Source organism: Castor canadensis, chromosome 1 (assembly GCF_047511655.1).
Source record: "Castor canadensis chromosome 1, mCasCan1.hap1v2, whole genome shotgun sequence".
NCBI classification, from domain to species: domain Eukaryota; kingdom Metazoa; phylum Chordata; class Mammalia; order Rodentia; family Castoridae; genus Castor; species Castor canadensis.
This window is the reverse complement of record NC_133386.1, coordinates 60,133,470-60,146,420: the sequence shown is the minus strand read 5'-3', so window position 1 is coordinate 60,146,420 and position 12,951 is coordinate 60,133,470. Positions and strand designations below refer to the sequence as shown.

General features: G+C 30.8%; 1 protein-coding gene across 6 annotated transcripts in view; it reads left to right on the top strand.

Annotated features, from left to right (window-relative positions):
• The window catches only part of Grik2 (glutamate ionotropic receptor kainate type subunit 2), a 628,064-nt gene extending 617,623 nt beyond the window's left edge, over positions 1-10,441 (top strand). For 3 of the 6 annotated variants that reach the window (XM_074077776.1, XM_074077791.1, XM_074077781.1), the window contains one exon: positions 7,386-10,441. In XM_074077776.1, coding sequence (XP_073933877.1) covers positions 7,386-7,550 — 165 coding nt within the window. In that variant the 3' untranslated portion in view covers positions 7,551-10,441. Of the gene's footprint in view, positions 1-3,343; positions 3,429-4,968; positions 5,104-7,385 lie in introns of those variants that run through there. The other 3 variants (XM_074077798.1, XM_074077800.1, XM_074077802.1) reach the window with 3 other exon arrangements.
• The last annotated feature ends 2,510 nt before the right edge of the window (positions 10,442-12,951 follow it).

Genomic DNA, 12,951 nt, shown 5'->3' with positions numbered 1-12,951 from the left:
GTATTTTTCCAAGTAATGCCTGTTTACAAACTACAAAATAGCTGCTCTTTTCATAATTTACATTTAATGCAAGGAATTTTAACTATACTTAAATTTTCAAAAGTTAAAAGCTCTAAGTTGATTTATAATGGAAGAAAATTTAGCTGTAAAACATCATTTCTTAGAAGTTAAGAATTACAAACTTTAGACAATTGGCCCATTTTCCATTATTTTTCACTGTCTTTGAGAGCAAAGTGTCCCCCAATTTCCATTAATGACTTATATAAGGACTAACTAGATGATTTAAAATGACTTTTTATGGAAATATAAAATACATCCAAACAAGATGTCTATCTTAATTTTACTCATTTATTTATGATAACCCACACTCTCCTAATCTCTACAAATGATGTTTAAAACTAAAGTCATGGTTTGACAAATAATAATTTTGCTATCTTACTTACATAAATGACTTTAGAGATTTTAAGCTGTGCCTCTTTTAGGGACAAAGCTACCCTGAAGGTCCTGAGAAAGTCACCATCTACATTAGGCAGATGAGGATAGTGGGCGTCTCAAGGGTCAAGTGTGTCTCCCAAGGCTAAGTACTGTTTAATCATTTTTTTTAAATTTGTTTTTCTATGAATTTGCCCTGAGAAAATATGTTGATTAGGACTTTCATTTAGATAAACGGATTGTGGCCTTTAATCATAAGCACAAATTTTAGAATTAAAAAGACTGGGCTACATTAAAACTATGTTTAAACTTGTTTAGCCTTTTTCTTTTCACTTTTTAAAAGGTAATTAAATAAATAGGTCTAGGAATCTATAATGGAAGTGTTTTAAGAATTAAGATATAAAATCTTGTCATTTCTGACAACATGGCTGGAAGTAGAGGTCATGTGGTGAACTAAAGACAAATACTGCATGGTATCATTCAGATGTGGAATCTTAAAAAAAAATTATCTCATAAAAGAATGTCAGTTACCAGAGACTGAAGGGAGTGTGGGGCCTGATCAATGCTTACTAAGTTACAGTAAAATGGGTGTTAGATGCTCTAGTGGGCTATTTGCACAATAGGGTGACTACAGGTATTTCGAAATGCTAGAAGAAAGGGTTCTGAATGTTTTCACCACAAATAAATAAATATTTGAGGAGTAGCATCTGTTTGAACTGATTTAAACATCACACAGTATGTGTATATAGATGTATAGACGCTGTCATATGTTGACCCATTAATATGTACAATTTTCATGTTATATATTACTTAAAAATTTTAGATTAAAATTTAAAAGTGTTAATATAAGTAAAGTTTTTCTCATGTAATTCATGCATAAAGAGCAGCTGTTATTTTTAAATTATTACAATTATTCATAAAGCAGATACATTAACTGTTTCACCTTAGTAAAAGAGAGCTTTCCTAGAATAATGCATTAGTTATTTGTATGCAATACATTTTTTAGAAATTGTATCATTATGTGATACATAATGAATAGAAGTGTGAATTAAAAATTGTATCAGCAAAAGTGTGATGATTGACATTGCTTCTTAAAATGTGTTTCACTGCTGTCTTGACTAAAATGGTTTTGAAGTTTGTCATTAATTACTGATTTTTGTGGCTTAAAAATGTGCAAAATGTATAATGATGCTGCATTTTTTCTGTCTCATTGTATTTCCAAAATGCAATATGAAAATATTGGGTAACTTTACCTTAAATTTTTTTCTGAGAATATTTAAATCTTTGGTTATGTTTATCATGGTAAAATAATCTAGCCTAAAGCATGGCATGTTCTGTCATTTAATTCACGGAGAAAGGTATATGTTTTACTTTGCCATAATCATTTTCTGTCTGCTTTATAATTTAGTATGAAAAATTTTTAATTAATAAGAATAGAATTTAGGTACAAAAGTCTGCTGAGAATGAAATCATCATTAACAATGCTAGTGCAATGAAGTATGCATAGAATGGAAGTTAGTGTATTCCTGCCTTAGCTCTGATACCAGTTATGTGCCTACCTTAGATATATAACTTGACTTTTCAAGCTTTAGTTTCTCTTTTTGTAAAATTCTGTGATTAAGTAATAAGAGCTCTGAAAACTGTACCTGCAAAGGCCCCTCTGGCTGCTGAGAGGCTTAAGTAAATAGTTTAACATTTTCAAAATCATGGGTGTAGTAAAACTGAAGATCAAGATCAAAGTCGCTATATATTTTTGAACATTATTGTTTTAGCCTGTTATTTATCATCTCATCATTTCAGTGTTACATATTATAACCTTAGGTTAATTCACACTTCTGATGTACAGTTTTAGCTTTTTGGCATTTTTTTAATGGCTGCCAATTAAATATAGATAAATCAAAAAGAAAACAATTAATGGGTCACATTAAAAGGCATTTAGTTTCCTTATTTAATAGACCCACATTTATATAAAATATTGTATATTACATCCTATACATGTTTTATTCCATATTAGTTATTTTGTTAGTTTAGTTATTATATTATTTAATGTAATATAATTTTCTGCAACTTATTACAGTGACTGTCTGACTTGACTCAACTACATATGATTCACAGTTCTTTAGCAAATAGCCAATAGAGTCAGAATTTAAGTGGACAGTGTCAAACAATGGATTATGTATCCATACTTAGTTAACAAATATGCAAAATGATGATAAAACAGTGTGGTTGATATATGTTAGTGTGTATTAGAACACTGAGCAACAATATTTTATAGAAGAAACTCAAAAGACATTTCCATTGGGGTCCAAGTAAGAACTATATGCAAAAATTATTTTGAATTCTTCTGAATGAAAACTGGAATTTCATTTGGTTGACTTTTTTCTATCAAGGAATATGACAGTAAAACTCAAAAAATAGTTTTATTCTTAAAAATAAATACTAATATAGACTTATTTTGGTTATTGGTTGTACTGGTGACAAAAGTACACTTATTCAACATAGGAGTGATGAGTTTAAAATTGGAAAATAGCAGCCTGGTTATTTTTCATTTGCTGGTTTTAACTAATTCTGTGCTTCTCTCAAATGCTGTCTCTATAAATTAAAAGTTAATAAGCTATTAAGAATAAATAATCTGTAATGCTAATAATGGTGTTTTTGAAACCCATTGCCCTATGGACCATTTATATGTTTTCTTATTACAATCAAAATATAGCATAGGGCTTAAAAAAAAAGCTATGCAAATATTACCAATTTCATACTTTTGAGATTTCCAAGCCTTCATTATTTTAAGAATTAGAGATGTGTAAACAGAGGTTGTTTCATTCAATGTAGTGGATTTTATGACGAGTTGTACTTATTTAAATGCAATTATACATGCTAACAGCTCAAAGATTTAAATTTTCATTTTCAGGAATCTTCTATTTGGTTAGTGCCACCATACCATCCAGACACTGTTTAGTAAACTTTTGAAACTTACTAAGAGGTTTTTAATAATGGTTAGTATCCTTGTGCCTTTCTTTTTTCTTTTTGTAGTCTGTTACCTGAATGTGGAGAAACATTTTTACTGTTGTTTTCAGTCTAAGGAACTTTCTTTATTTAAGGACACAATGCATAGATTACCACCCCTAAGGAGAAGTGATTTAAAAGGCAAGGTGGTTTTCTTTCTCTTCCTCTCTCCCTCCCTTCCTTCTTTTTCTTCTTTCCTTCCTCTTTCTCTCCTTATCTCCTTCACTCCATCTTCCCTTTATTTCTTTTCTTCTTTCCTCTTCTCCTTTTTCCTTCTCCTTCTATTTCTTTATGATAACCTGGTCAACTCCTGTTAAATGCAAGTCATTTTTTTTAAAGAATCTTTTCAGTAGTCCAGTAAAAAATGAAATATTTTGATCACTATCTGAAGTAGGAAAAACAATCCATTTCTCTTAAATGATAACAAATTGAAGCTTTATTTTAAAATCATAGTAATTTTTTTGGCAACATACAGGAAAGGTAAGGACTTTCATAAACTATGGTTTCAGCTTTAGACACTTATGCAGATCAAGATAGGGAAGTTACATTTACATTCTAAAGCTCTAACAACAGCAGCAGTGTGGGGAGTAAAAGAATAAATTTGCCTTAGTAAAAAAAAAAAAAAACCAACAACAAAAAACTAAACGGTACTTTATGTCATAATTTTTTTTCAATTCCTCATGTTGAGTCGAAAATCTTGCTCAAATAAACATCATCAAAGTTTTATGATGGATGCAAATAGTCTCTAAATGAGATAAGGACCAATTGTCTTCCAGTGATTCTATTAGTAGCTTAGAACTTTTTCAAGTGGAGTTATGTCAAAAAAGTACTGGCAAAATCAGCTTCCTCAGAGAGATAATTAATAAAATTGGTACTTTGGTATTATGCAATTAAGACTATTGATTGAAGTGCTTTGACTAAAATTTCTCTTTCTAACTGGTTTGTAAAATAGATGAAATCTAAAATTGTAAATGTGCTCTAGTAGTTTATAATTTTGAGATAGTTTCTAAATTTATAACTGATATATAAATTATAAAATCAGAAAGATCAGAATTATAACTATTTTGATCTTTGAAGGTCTTTTTACTTACAATTTAGCATTATAAATTTGATATTATATGAAATTATTTTAAATAGTTTTAAATGAATTATTTTATAGTTTGAAATATAAAATACTAAGTTCTGAATTACTCAATTTATTAGAAATAAAATTGAGTCATTGCATGTATAGTTACAAGATTTTTTTCCTAAGAAAATCAGCTGCTTGATCTATCCTTTTTATAGAGACAAAAATTAATATTCCTGTTCTGTTTTGAAACTCATTATATAATCAGAGTGTCTGAAATTTGAGATTATCAAGTGAGGGTGTTATAAATTAGATAATATTGAGAGAATTTATTCATATGAATCAAAACATATTTCAAACAATTTAACACTATTCATCACCTGTAACCTTTATAAGTGACAACGGAATCAAGTTCTCATCTTGTTGTATTATCTAATCAATTATTCTGTTAAATGTTTCAACAGAAAGTCAAGACTAAGTTACCTCAAGACTATGTATTCCTCCCCCTTTTGGAGTCAGATTTTTCCATTTCTACAGTGTTGTCATCATCACCATCTTCATCATCATTATCATCATGTTCTTAATAAATACATCTAATAGTAGGTATTAAGCAACAAGTAGCACTGTGTCCATATACCTGCTAGCAGGTGTCATATAGATCCTTTAATTGAAATGTAATTCATGAATTTCAGAACTGTATGTCTTAACACATAATAAATAATGCATGGCAGTGACTCTGTAGTTAATGGGGAATTCATGAGTCGCATTTAATCATCCCTCATTACAAGTGCTAAGAAATTAATATTTTTATTAGTTCAATGTTATTAAATAAATGCTCAAGTTTTACATTGTGTTTTGTCAAGCTTCTGATTGTGAAAAAAATCTCTTCAGCAACTGAATGATAATTTCCATATTAGGGTCATGTGTATCTATTGTTAACTTGGTCAACAGTTAAAGAGCACATGTGTGTACAAGCAGTGCCCTAAGAACTTGACCTGTGCTCTTTCTAATTCAGTGACAATGATACATAGAAGACCTGCAGGCCAGATAGAAAAACATGATAATGAGTGAAAATTACTGAGGAAATAGAACTAAATGGAGTGAAAATAATGACTCCTCCAGAAAGGACTTTCTAAATAAGTTAAAAGTTGAGTCATGTCCTGAGGTAAGAGATAAAGTAGGAGTTATATGAAGGATAAAACCAGCAGATTTCCAGAGCAAGGAGAAACAAAGGAGAAAAATCATGGACTTCTCAGCAGAGAAGGCCTTGTGGAAAGAAAAGAAAGAAAAAGAGAGCAAGGGAAAGAGAAGCATGAGGAAAAGGAGAGGGCTGAATCGGAGAAGTCAAATGGGGGATAATAGGAGATATGGATTTGAGCAATCTCTTAGAGAAGAAAATGCCATTAACAGTTGATGTTAAAGACAGACTATCCTGGTAACTGTGTACCTACACAAATGGAACAGAGTAGACACAGAGTTTATAGACTGCTAAGGTAATTGTTTAAATAACCTATCAAAAATGAATAAAAAGGTCTTAAAGCAGTGTCAAAATCTCAGAACTGGGTTCTAAGATAGGTGCAGGAGTTGCAAGTGTGAACGGTAGGAAGTCATTTATGGCCTTTCTGAATTATTGTTTTCAGACATGTAAAGGCCTACTTAATTCATGCTAATGTTTTAAATATCATAAAAGATTAAATATATGAAATCTTTTCAAAACATCAGCTTCATATGTATAATATTAGTATATGTTCTATATCCTCTTGGAGTAGCATAAATTGAATAAATTGATAAACAGCAGAGTAAAAAATCTAACTTAATAAATGTCTTCACATGCATATTTAATTAGATTTACTTCATCATGTTTTCATATCACTTGTTAGAGTTGTGTAAATTTTCACACATGTCCCCTTGTTTGGTTGTTCCCCACATTTTTGGTTGTATAGATAGACCCTAACCTGAGACTCAGCTCACCTGAGTTTCAACTACAGTATGTAGCTGGTTCATGAATCTGATTTATGTGTAATTACACACATGTATCTCAATCAGGGGGGAAAAGAGACTAACAAAGGTTAGCTTCATATATTTGACTCTGTAATATAATTATAAAGTGGTAGCATATGAGCCAAGACATACAGAATTTGTAGATGTACAGAATTTGTAGAAAATCGCTTGCCAATAAGATGAGAATTAAGAAAGAAAATAGGATTTTTTTGCTTCATGAGATAAATAATTTATAGCTCTCAGTCATCAAACTGATGATGACAAAATGAAGGTAATATTTGTTCATAAATGTTTAGCATGCTACAATTATCCATTTCATGATTAAATTGTATTTGTTTCAAATCATCATCAAAGTTCTATATGTATAAACATAAAAAGATGTAATTAAATACCAGAAATTATTTTTTATATTTTTTGTCTGTGTGAGTGCTATTTTTGTTGTTTGAGATGCATAATAAAGAATTAATGCATAGAGAAAATTTGCCTTTTTCACCCTGTGATCTGAAAAGCAGTACATATCTCCTATGGTTTTTTTCAAAATAACAATATTGGATTTCTGGTACAGATTTGTGTATGTTTGTACTTGAATTTTATGGTAGATTTCTAAATTATGCTAAATAATAGTGTCATCAGAGAATCTTAATATATATGAATTACATACATTATGATTGGAGAGTTCTTTAGACTATTTTTATGGCCTATTTTAATTATTATGTGTTGTGTATTAACTTGTAACAATTTGTCATAACCTTTATAATCAAATTTTCAAATCTTCAAGGCTGTTATGTTGGCAAGTCTGTTGAGAATGATTTTAGTATTGTTTCTGGGCCTTTGCAGTTCATGTTTTGTAATATTCAATTTTTTCTCTGTTCTTCTGTAGAGGTCCTTCTGTAGTGCCATGGTAGAAGAGCTGAGGATGTCCTTGAAGTGCCAGCGCCGGCTAAAACATAAGCCACAGGCCCCAGTAATTGTGAAAACAGAAGAAGTTATCAACATGCACACATTTAACGACAGAAGGTTGCCAGGTAAAGAAACCATGGCATAAAGCTGGGAGGCCAAACACCCAAGCACAAACTGTCGTCGTTTTTTTTCCAAACAATTTAGCGAGAATGTTTCCTGTGGAAATATGCAACCTGTGCAAAATAAAATGAGTTACCTCATGCCGCTGTGTCTATGAACTAGAGACTCTGTGATCTAAGCATTTGCAGTGATCAAACTTGATTTACAAGCATCATGGATCAACCAAGTTACACGGGGTTACACTGTTTATCATGGGTTCCTCCCTTCTTCTGAGTGAATGTTACATGCGCATTTTGTGGCTGGTTTCAAATGCAGTCCAGTGAGAAATTACAGGTTCCTTTTGAAGCCCAACTGTTGCCAGGAGATGGAATATCAAAGCCCAACAGGGTAACCAGTAAAAAGTCATTAAGAATAAAAATACATGGAATCAACAAAAACTGTAGTGTTACAAGAAGCAGCACAGTCTTCTGAACACCCAGATAATAGAGGTGATGATGTTACTAGCCCCCCACTACTCAGTATAATTATCGTCTGAATAGACAATATGTGTTTAGAGGATATGAAAAGAAATGTAATGCAAAACACATCTAAAGTCCATGGCAAGTGGAATATAAAGTAGATCTTCATCAGTTATTTTTCTTTTTGAAAGTCTGTGAAACTGCTTAAGATAAAATGTCAATTACCAAGGCAATAATGTTTTTTTCTTAAGTTTACCAAGGGAGGAGTTTTAACATGCAACTCTATCAACCCTAACATTTTTCCATAACCCCACACCAGAAATACAAAAGCAACAGTTGGTTCAGTGATTTTGAGTTAAAAGGATGATATTTTGCAATCTTTGTCTTAAGTTGTAAAAGAGGGCACAGTGTTGATGGCTACTGGAAGACTGAAGATATCATTCTAACATTCAGATATATCAATCTAAACCCTTGTTTCTGCTTTAAATGAACTTGATGGAGTCTGGGCAGACTTGGGGATAAGAGAAAGGGAACTTGCCATCTACAGAAAAGGATGTGCAGAGAACTTGGAAGTGGACTGCATTTATCAATACAGTCACAATGTTAAATGAACAAAATTCTTGAGCAGTTTTTTTCAAAAAAATGTTCAGGTTTATTTGTGGAAATGCAAGATTTCTATGAAAATAGTTTTTGTATGGAAATTTTTGTAATACTTTTTATCAACAAAATAAGAACATGTGTTCCGGTCAGGGGTGTGATGTCAAGCATGAATGGTAGTGCGTGTGCACCACCAACGTTTGGTGAAAACTATTTTTATCAAGAAAAAAGGAATCATAGAAGAGAAATATTTTCAAGTTAGATAATATAAAGGCTAGGTGCACTACCAACACTGCTTACCATGCCACACCCCTGGTTTCCACAAGGCTGATAACATACTGTAATGAACAATTGTGTGTAAAATGGTAAAAGACACAGACCTCTTGACAACATTGTGAAAACAGTTGAGTGCACACAGTTTGCTGTTTGAATCCAATGCACAAAATTTAAAAAAATCATTAAAATTATGTCCATTTTAATTTCAGCTTTGACTTTGTTTTTCTCTTGTGTAAATGAATGAACCATATACTTTTTGCATTAAGGAAAGTACACTTCCTGAATTATTTTAGGTCACAAAGTGTGGTCACTTTTCAACTACCTGGAGAAAAAAAAATAAAAGGTTGAAGAAGACCTAGAAAAAATTGAACTGAGATATAACTTGTACTCCTTAGATTTAGGGTAGTTAGAATGAGAAAAATTATTCTAGATACGGCAGTCATAATATCACTTATTGTATGAGTGAATATAGATATTGACTGTGTTCATTGAGCTTGATGGTAACAGTGACCATTGATATATTCAAAGTTCAACTCATATCCAGTTTAAGACTTTCTTGCACATTGATTATTCAATGTAAGTAATTAAAGAAAGTGATGTTATTTAGATGTTATCATACTGCTGAACTCTTTTTAATGATAAATTAATAATTTATTTTTAATTTTTCATTCTTGATCAAACACAAATGACAAAAAATTCTCTGATGCATTTCTTTAAATTATCAAAATTTGCATACACAAGTTGTCTAATATCTAAATTAAAATTTAAACACTGAAGTCCTTTCACAACATTTAGTGTCATGGTTATTTTGAGTTAAAATTAATATTTCAGTGATAATTTTGTTCCAAGATAAAATTTTGAAGATTTACACAAATAACTGCTAAGATTCTTGGCATTGGTAACCTCAGTGTACTTAATAAAAACATGTTCAGGTTTTACATAACATTCAGTGTTTTTATTATTTATATTTTAATTTCAATTCCTTACTGTATTAAAAATATTAAGTACTAGAGAGAAAAATATAACTTTATTTTTTAAGTTGTCAGAAAATCAAGATTTAGGTTTCCAGTAAAATTTGATAATTGTTTTTATTTAAGTATTAATTAATGAACTTTGAAAAGTGTAAAAAAACTCTATTGGTAATATAGAATATATAAAATGTATAATATTGTTTTTATCCAGTTGCTGAAAAGTGTCCATATTATGGCCAAAGCAGATATGTCCCTACTCATTAAGTGATTATGCATATGTGCTATACTAATCTTGAAATAAAATCCTAACTACTTTTAAACAATGAAAGAATTTCTGTCTGGTAGGCAGTATATTGATGTAAGCATTATTGTCTTGAGTAACACTCAAAATGCAAGAAAAGGAAGAAAACACTTGTTCTAGTCAACAAGGCAACCTGTGACTCAAAATAACGAAGGGAGGCACATGTGCCACAACGCTATAACCCTAACCTGAAGGAAAAGGTTTACACTACTAAATAACTTGAAACACTAGGAAATATATGCATTTATTTACAACAAAGGGAATATATTTTATTTTACAAATATGTAATGTGGATAAGGATATTCTATTTATTGTGATATTTCAAATGTTTTGCAACTCAGTCATATATATGCATATGTATTTAAAATAGAATTTTTCTTGCTATTACTGAAATGAATGTATATATTAAATAATAATGATTTCAAAGTATTTTAGCACCACAATACTTTTTAATACTTGTACTATAAAATATAAGTGCAGAAGAGTATATACAATACATATGTACAATAGCACAGTGAGGCCAAAAGTTGTTAAGAGGAAGTTGTATGTATTCTGAGTCCAAGCTTGTTGCAGCTTCTTTCTAGCTCTCAGGTATAAATTTAAGCAGAATACTGTCACAGAGGGAAAAGAATATCCAGTGGTCATGAAAAAGTATAAGAACTTCATCAGTATGTGAACAATTCATGGAAAGGAAAACTATGAATAACAATATAGGCTATGCTCACTTGGAGAATTCATTGTCAATTTTAAAAGATAGAACAATGGTACAGAAAAATCTGATTATGTCCGTTCAAAATGTATTTAGAATTTGTGTCACTTTGCTCCAATATGGCTGATGGGTGTTCCTCTGTGTCTGCAGCATAGTCATTATCAAAAGATTCCCTTCCTTCTTTTGCCTTCTGGAGATCCCTTTTGCAGCTCTGCTGTGATGAGGCTCTTGTTCCTCTAGTGTGTGTCCTCTTTTTCCTTGATTTATTTTCTAATTTTGAAAAGATTCATGTCTAAAATTGATTTTATTCTTCCCAAGTAAATGTGTATTTTGCTATGTATAGAATTCTAAGTTGAATACTATTTTCCTAGGTAAATTTGAAGGCATCCTACTATTTCTTCTCCTCCTTCTACTTCTTCATATCACTCTCTTCTTCTCCTTCTCTTTCTCTTTCTCCCTTTTCTCCTCCAACTCTGGAAAACCTGAAACCACATAGATCCTTGGTTCTTTGTGTGTGATTATTTCTTTTTACACGATTTCTCTTGAGTTTGTATGATCTTCTCTTTGTCTTTAGTATCCCAGACCACGCCAGTCATAGCATGGATCTGTCTTCATCCCTTGTACTAGGTTCTTGCTGAACTTTTCAATTTAGCTACTCTTGTCTTTAAGTTTCAGGAAATCATACTGGACTATTTCTTTGGTTATTGTACCCCATTTCTTGTTTTTTACCTTCACTCTAAACAGTTTTTCTTTTGACATTGGAACTTGAACTTTTATATCTAAATTTGTCTCTGCTCTCCCATTTTTATTTCTTTCATCTCTATCTTGGAAAATTGTATTGAGTTCCTCATTTCTGGCAAAATGCATTAATTTATGAGTTGTTATGCAATAACTGTGGCAATTTCTCATAGCTCTAAATATATTAATAGCATTTTTTGATAGGTCTTCCTGAAAAGATATTTTGTCCCAGTTATTTCTCTTTCTATTATCTTATTTGACTTTATATCTTCTATATCAGTGAATTTCTTCAGATGCTTGTTAGAAACCTGATTATGATGACAAAAGAAAAACTAAAATCAGATTTGGGAACTCTTTGAGTATGACAGGAGGGTGGAGAATACTTATTTAATTCTAGTATTACCATAAATCAATGTGATATTTATTAAAGAATACTTTGAAATTTCCATGTCTTTGGATCTGCTTCCTTGAGCCTGTTAGAGTTCCATGAAAAGAGCCATTTAACTTCCTACCTAGAGATAAATATCTTGACATTATTCCAGTACCTATTAATTAAGAGTTTGGTATTTCTGTATTCTGCATTCAGAATAACTAATGTCACTTCATCACTGTGCTTTAATCTTTAAACTTAGTCCTTCAACTACATAGTATCTTTCATTTTCTCATTCAAAAATATGAACAATTTTTAAAAGAATATGTATAATTTTTATATGCCAATTTTAACAAATGAAATATTTTCAACTTTTTAAAAAAGAACCATTTCCTAGAATTTTGTTAAGCTGGTAGAAGGAGAGCAAATATAAAAATCCACTATTTTAAAAATACATTCAACAAATTCTTATTGTATACTCTCACTTATTCTACTAGCTATTAATGTACTTGGTGTAGCTAATTCCTGTGCCTTTTGAGGATTCTGTAATAATTAATTCTCATCTTTTCAGTTGGCCCATTTGGAAGTCTGCTTTCCTCAAGTCTGATTACTTATTACTTCTTCATGTTATTTTTTTACTTCCAGATTTGTATTCAAATTTCCTCCTATTTTATTCTCTTTTTTCTTGAACTTCATACAATAAAAAAATTCCATTACTATAATTTTTGTGGTTGAGTAGGAAACAAAATTCAATGCATATATTCAATCTTTCACTCTCACCTGGAATAAAAACCCTTTCTTTAAGCAAAGTATTATGCAGGAATCTAGTACAAAAAGCAAATTAAAAGTGTAACTACTCTGGTTTATGCAGAGTGGAGATGGAAGTGATCTTTTATTTATAATTAAAAATTAATATTTTCCTCTTGCCAAATATATGTTTCTTACTCTATTCTAGTAAGATACGTTCACAATTCAAATGAATTGAACTTCATAAAAATACTGTGCA